The 7709-nt window shown below is 38.0% G+C and overlaps 1 protein-coding gene across 3 annotated transcripts in view; it reads left to right on the forward strand.

The window, feature by feature from the left end:
• cnih3 (cornichon family AMPA receptor auxiliary protein 3) overlaps nucleotides 1-7709 on the forward strand; it is a 205055-nt gene that overhangs the window by 181372 nt on the left and 15974 nt on the right. The window contains exons 5-6 of one of the 3 annotated variants that reach the window (XM_032511404.1): nucleotides 4738-4884; nucleotides 5553-5608. In XM_032511404.1, coding sequence (XP_032367295.1) covers nucleotides 4738-4884; nucleotides 5553-5580 — 175 coding nt within the window. In that variant the 3' untranslated portion in view covers nucleotides 5581-5608. The remainder of the gene's footprint in view (nucleotides 1-4737; nucleotides 4885-5552; nucleotides 5609-7709) is intronic. The other 2 variants (XM_032511406.1, XM_032511405.1) reach the window with 2 other exon arrangements.

Below are 7709 nucleotides of genomic sequence, written 5' to 3' on the forward strand. Positions count from 1 at the left end.
TGTTACTCTGAAAGATTTGTCCACTTTGAGCATGTCTCTGTCTATGACTAAGAGGGGCTGTTCTCGACCAATATTTGCTAATTAATATTACTACTAAGTAAGTATTTATTGAGTCTGTGAGAGCCATGTCGAGTCCACCGTCTTTAACACTAAAACCGCCAGGCTCTTAAGGGTACTATTTTCACTAATCTTAAGAATTTCATTGCATTTCTATTTTAATTACAGATCTTGTTGTTATTACATTGAAGTATTATTATTATTATTATTATTATTATTATTATTATTATTATTATTATTATTAAACCGGACACCCAAATGTTTCTCACTCTCCATCTCTATAGCAGCCAGGACATACATACTTAGCCCCCACATACCATACACAGCCAGATATCTAACAGCTTGAAGCCACACAAAGCAGCAATGTAAAATATGCTTTTCCATATTCTAAATAGTCCAAGTATATTCCACAGTTGACACTATATGTTTGTTGTTTATATAAGCCAATTGTTTGGTTTATCTGCTTGTATTTTGAGTTGTAGCAGCATTTAACCTCTAAGACCCCCTCTATTAAAATAATCATTTAGAAATGTTAGTGTTTTGTTAAAATAAAAAGGTTTCTATGTCATATCCATTTTCTCAATTAGCTGTACGGTCATTATATACGAATATGTCAATGCATGCGCGAAGAGTGTTGATCTGTACTACTCCTGGCGAATAGAGAGGAGTGTATATGTTTTTTAAATGTTATTCTATCATTATGACAATTAGGCATGTGCAGAAAAGGTATTTAGGAAATGTCAGGGCAGGAGGGAAACGGCAAACACAATGATGGAATAATTGAACATTTTGGATCACAACGTTAAACGGCATGGGCTTTGGCGATTATAGTGTTAAAGCAAGGAGTGTTCATCCTCTTGCGGGATTAATAAAGTATACATTATTATTAAAATAAAAATGTTGCCTTTTGTCTGTTACCTTTGCTCAGGGGAAATGTGAGACAAATGGTGCCAAGTTATTTTTTGATGACATTTTATTAGCTTTTTGCGTTGTTATGTAGTAGTTTAACTATTAACTAAGCTACTGTTTACTTCATATCAGTCACTTGTGCATGGATCTGTTATAGAAATACTTGGCAATTACATGCAGTGACTCATTACAAACCCATTCTGTCACGCCCAAAATACATTAAAAATCATTTTCAAGTGCAGATTTCATGCATGCATGAGTCATTTATGGCCCAACAGAAATGTGAATGTACATTATAATTTATGACAACGACGTGTATGATCATTTCACAGTTGTGTAAATGAATGAACATACCGTATGTACATGCATAAACCATCTGTTAGCCAGTTTAATGACTGAACAGACCATACGCGTAATGATGGAAGCTTCCTGGGTGAACTATATTACCCATCATACCTTGCAAAACATAATCTTAAAGTTTAAATGAGGGAGATTCTCCATAATGGGCTCTGTGAATTAAATAGCTAAACCCATTATCCAGCTATCTCAAAGGGAGATTTCATTCATTAAGTGATTAATATGAACAAGGATGTTTGAAAATGTCCAGTATTGAGCGAGATTGCTGTAACCACCAGCTGCAAACTGCCCTGCAATATAACCCTATTTGGCAAACGGTGCATCATCAAAAACGTTCACTAAAATTGCTTGTTTTTGCCACTAAAAGGCTCAGATTGATTATCCCTACAGGTATAGACCTTTTGTTGAACAGCTCCAAAATCAATTTTGCCAAACAAATCAGACTCCATTTAAATAAACAATACTTTTAGCGTGAACAGAGCCCTTATATTTCTACATGTGAATTAATAAATTAAGGCTCTATTCTAACCAATCCAGAGTGCTAATTGTTGGAACAGTTGAAACCATGAGCCTGGTGGGTTTTGGGATAGTGATTTAAGGGATTTTATTTGTTTTTTTAATGTTAAGGGTGTCAGACACTTGAATCTGAGCATGTCAGTGGTAAAACAAGAACTTCTTGTGGACGTACATAAAAGGTGAGCAATTGCACAATGACATACATTGTCGCTTGTTTCACAACTGTCTTGCGTAATACAGGACCAATTTTAAAGATTGTTGTCCCTATCACTTAGACAAAAACATATGGAAATAATGCCCAGGTTCCAAATAAAATGAAGTTTCCCTTTATTGCAACTGGTCTGTTTCAGTAATAAACACATATAAATTATTACAGTTCATTTGTGTCAGCTCTGGGGTCCATTAAGGGAAAATTCACCCTATAAAAGTAATAATACAATCATGTATCAGTACATAAACAAAGCAAAAGGCAGCAGTCGGAATTTCCCTTCTCATGTTTTCTCATGGTGAATTACCTTGAGTAATCATTTGCTGCATGACATATTGTCTGTTTCATGATTCTGACAGCCCTGCTGAAATTAGTCTCACTGGTATGTAAAACTCCAGGAAACATCCTCCAATCCTCTAATCCCACTCTGCTATTAATCTAACTCAGGTTTTTTTCTTTTGGTGACATTTTACATCTTTATTTATCACAGCTTTAAGAGAGCGCAGTTTGTGTTTACAAATATTGATAATGCTAAAAGCATAGTAATAACAAATTCATATTCTTTTATAGGGTGGATTTTCACTTCTGGTTTTAAATCAGTCAGCAGGTGATAGATGGTTGTAATTTGAAATGGGAGAAAAGGTTCCATTGGAAATCATTGACTGACTCATTTTTATGCACACTGGTTGGAGTTGCTGTAATCAACTTACTGAGCTGACTGGATTTAGAAACTTTGGATAAACCACAATTCTGAAATCTTTATAAATTACCTACAACATAAATTACCTGGGTGAAAATGTATTTGAATATGTGTTCAAATATGAAATCATACTTTGTTTAAATTAACATTGTGCACCACAAGATAAGTCAATCCAATCGCTCCTTACCGGGATATCCGTACATTCTGTAGTGGGGAGAAGGAGTTAGATGCTTTATCACCTTACGGTTAAACCTGACGTTTAAACTAAATGTGGCAAACCCAAAATTGATAGTAATTTAATACAAAATATATATAATATGTGAGAACACTGTTCCTAGCTGACTTGTTTTAAAACGAGAACCCTGTAAAAAGGTTCTTAAATTTGTCACTTGACGGCTAAATACTTTACGTTACACTGTGCTCAAAAACTTAAAAACAAACATCGCTACGGCAACCTTTTGGAGAAGCTGGTTGAAGGAATGAAAGAAGGACTCTGTGTTCACACGGTCCAACAAGTCCTCCACCGTTGGTGAACTTTGAAAAAAATCTGGTTTTGCACGTCTACATGTATATGGGAAAATTGGTGGGATACTGACTTTCATTAGCCATGTAAAGTCTTTTTCTGAATTAGGGCAAAAACCTAAATATTATTTGCATGTAAACATACTGATACATTCACTTGCATATGCATTGAAAAAGTATTACATTATAATGTAACTAGGATTAAGTTCATATTGTAACAAACTCAACCGTTACTAATGTAGGCTAATTAAAAACTGACCGGAGCCCGTTGCTCGATGCACCGGAGGACCGAGACACAAAGTGAACACGCCTCTCTGACCGGTATCAGGGGCTTAGCGGTTCAACTAAGGGGAGAATGTGCTTAATGTGTCAGTGAGTGTGAGCCTGGTTGACTGCTCGGTGCCTTAAGACAAAGCTCAAGCTAACAGGCTAACGGCTTATTAGCTAGCCAAACATGGGGCGATAACATTTGCAACGATTGTATCTGTGAGTGCATTAATGTGCTCGGTTTGCGTCTTATAACAGAGGGAGCAGCTGCTTGACTCTAACACCTGTTGATCCATGCAGGACATCCCTCAGCGGACTGTTTAGAGACGATGCGACTGGCAGGTAACGTTAAAGTTTAGCTGCTATTGTAGCAGAGCTGCAAGGAAATGCTGAACTGAGCTGTTTGTTTTCAGGGTTAAACACTGCTGCAGGTGATCATGCACGACTGTTGGTGGTGATTTACAGAGGTGGAAGACTTACTCTGATCATTAATTGCAGTAAAAGTAGAGTTCTAGAGTTACAAATTACTTGTCAGTTACAAGTCCTGCATTCATCATCTGCCTTAATAGTACAAAAAGTATTATCTAAACATTCTTATAGTACCAAAAGTAAAAGTGGTCATTATGCAGTGTAATATATAGTATCTTATTTTATTGGATTATATGATAATCCAATACATTGTATTAAATATGAGTGATAATTTAAATAAATTGTTTTATTCAAGTAGCCTACTTGTACATTATTATTTTCTAGGGTTTTAAATGTATACAGATTTAACATTTTCCCCTCATTCTTCTGTCAGAATAGGTACGAAGTTGGCATTGAATTTCATTTGAAATGGTATTAAAATGTCTTAAAAAGTCTTGAATTTAAATTGGAGGATCCTGGGGGTACCCTGCTATAGAATGTGGAGACAACCAAAGTTTGACAAGCCTGCCGTACCATGTTACAGTGGCTAAACTATAAACAATTTACCAAAAGGGGTTTTGGGGAACGGTCAATTTTCACAAACATATTCAACTACTATGTCACCCACATCTGATGCATGATGTTGTCCCCATAACTCATCATGCCATCTTTTTCCATGCCATCTCCTTCCACATTTCCTCTCATCATCTTCCCCACCTACCTCCGTCCTTCCCCCTCCCCCTGGGGTCTGGAACGGGTCAACTACCCGCGATGTGGTCTTTGCCCTCTGTGGTAGGTACTTCCATTCCCCAACGGACACTAAGGAGCTGCTCTACGACCCAGCATCTGTGATGAATGGTGAGACGCTCAAGTTCTGCCTAAAGGAGGCCTGGTGCAAGCTCTCCTTCTTCGTCCTTTCCTTCTTCTACTATCTCTACTGGTGAGCATGTGGCAGGCGGTGTGGGACAATAATAGGATTACATGTAAAGAGATTACATTAATCTGATTATAACAGCTAGAGTCGAAAATTATAACATCAAAGTGAAGCTATTCTAAAAAGAAATATTACTTAGACCAGGAATTGAAAGGAAACAGTGAAAATGTAAAACTAGGAAATGTTTGTTTCCATCCCTTTTTCTATCACATGATTATTTAACTTGGTTTAATTCTCCAGCTCTGATGAAGTAATGTGAGTGCAAATCATTGAATAAAGTAACCATTTCTTTGACAATCACATGCAAGTTATTTCACATACTGTAGATCTGTCAGGTTATTTAGGTTTAATTTTAGGCTCGCTCCTGCTAATGCATGTGATGTTGAGAAAATTTGATTCTTTACTTCATTAGCAAGCACTACCAGGTGGATCAGAGAGGGAGAAAAAAAAACATTTTTATTTTTGTACATGAATTAATTCTGTAAATCATGGTATTTACAAAGAGCATTTTTTGTTCGCTTGTAAAAGGTTTTTTTCAATTTGTTCAATGTTTTTGTTAAAATGTTTTACTGTTACATGATAATAACAATGCACACAGTGTTGTTGTCCTTGTCATATAATGCTGTTATTAATCACTCCGGATTCTTGTTCCATGTGTCATGTGGGTGCTGCAGTGTGTGGAACCTGGATATATCCCTCTAATAGGTCTTATCAATGGAAACACTTAAAGGTACAATCCTTTTTTTCACCTTATTTTATATGGCGGTATATTGAGACAGAATAGTTTTATGTTCAAGGAAGTTTTACCACTATTGTCTTCCATATGGCCACTACACTTAATCTTGATCTGTTTAGGGGCAAGTCTGTTATTAATGTGTCATGAAGGACTGTTGTGACCATATGGATTGAATCTTTACTAGGGGTGATCTGAGTATCCGGCTGAAACGAGTATCCGGTACGGATAAAGCACTTAAAACACTGGAGGCAATACCCAGTCTCTGGGGTGAAAGTCCTGTGTTGTTGACACCATCACCCCTGCCCAACATACACCGGATTTTCAATACTACTTGCTACAGTAATTGTGCTGTTATCACAAAAGATGTTCATTGAAATACATTGGTTTAAAATTTGTGCTCACCACCATGAAAAACACGTCCTGTTGTCAGGGGGGTACTGGACCAGCTCTCCATTTAAAGGGTCCGATCCTCTAAGCCTACCCTATACCCTAACAGGTATGATTGAGGACTGTTTAAACTGGTGTCAAAGAGATTCGCCTAGCTCTAACTGTCATCATCCGAAGCTACCCTGCTCACTATGAAACGGCATCTGACTGAATAGCCCTAGAGCGAGATACCAACCCGCCACGCCCGTTCACGACAGCTCTCTTCTCATTGATCAGGGCACTTGGTAATGTTAGATATTATTTAAAGGCCAGGAAAACAACCTAAAAGAAACCTTAGAGGAGACAACACAAACAATAGAATTAAATAACAAGACAACTTACAAACTGCCATGAGACTGGGCTGGATATAATCACCATGTATTTTTGTTTTGAGGGGGAAAGCCTTCTGGATAATTAATATTAAAGAATCCTAATTGGGAGAAGCTGACTGCAATGATGGCAATGGTGGGGGAAGACAACACATTCCCCTGATCCCAGGATACGCCACAGTGCCACAAAAACTGCATATGTATTAGGTATGAGACAAGTACAGCCTTATCTGTATCTGTTTACCACATGAATATCTGTATCTGTTCTCGGACTGGGCGGGCCTTACCTGGAAGTGGACAGAATTTAACCAGGAAGTGGGCGGGTTCTCTTGAAATGTGGGGGCTTTAAACGGTATGTTATTTAAGCATGCAATTGATATGAGTTGATCAAAAATGTTAAATTATTGCTGATTAGAAAACTATTTACATGACAGCATCAAGCTTCAGATCAATGGTGTTGTCATGGTAACAAACAAAATATTTACAGAACGTTTTGCACAATGAATACAAACACATGCGGTGCAATATGAAGTAAAATGTAATGAACAGAGTTTTCAGACCGATATAACTTTCTTTTTTAACACTTTATTTTTTATGATCAGTGGATTTTTTTTTTTTGGGTTCTTTTTATTTTTTATTTCCACACCAGGATATGTGTGTGTGTGTGTGTGTGTGTGTGTGTGTGTGTGTGTGTGTGGTGTGTGTGTGTGGGTGTGTGTGTGTGTGTGAGAGAGAGAGAGTAAGAGAGGAGACACAGAGAGAGAGGGGGCGGGGGGCATCTGACAGTAAAAAAAAAATCAACCCGTTGGTCCCGTTGCTGCCATCGACCCGTTGCGTCGATGGAGAGACGCAACGGGATGCATTTAAACCAAGCAGCATGTCTGAAAACCCACGTTCACAGAAATCTACTGGTTATATGTAAGGACAACAACCCACGTTCACCAGAAATCTACTGGTTACTATGTAAGGACTACAAACCCCACGTTCACCAGAAATCTACTGGTTACTAGTAAGGACTACAAACCCCACGTTCACCAGAAATCTATGGTTACTATGTAAGGACTACAACCCACGTTCACCAGAAATCTACTGGTTACTATGTAAGGACTAACAAACCCCACGTTCACCAGAATCTACTGGTTACTATGTTAAGGACTACAAACCCCAACCCCCGAACAGATCCGCAGACCCGACTGCCTTCCTGCCTGCTGGAGCGGGATCGAGCGAGATCTCTCTCGCTCGGTTATCACAGAACGCTGCGCGGCCAGTTGAGGAGTTTTATTCAATCAAGCACGGATATTAACTCCTATACTCGTATGATACTTGTACTCGGGCAAAAG

Source organism: Etheostoma spectabile, unplaced genomic scaffold (genome assembly GCF_008692095.1).
Source record: "Etheostoma spectabile isolate EspeVRDwgs_2016 unplaced genomic scaffold, UIUC_Espe_1.0 scaffold362, whole genome shotgun sequence".
In the NCBI taxonomy this organism is placed as follows: domain Eukaryota; kingdom Metazoa; phylum Chordata; class Actinopteri; order Perciformes; family Percidae; genus Etheostoma; species Etheostoma spectabile.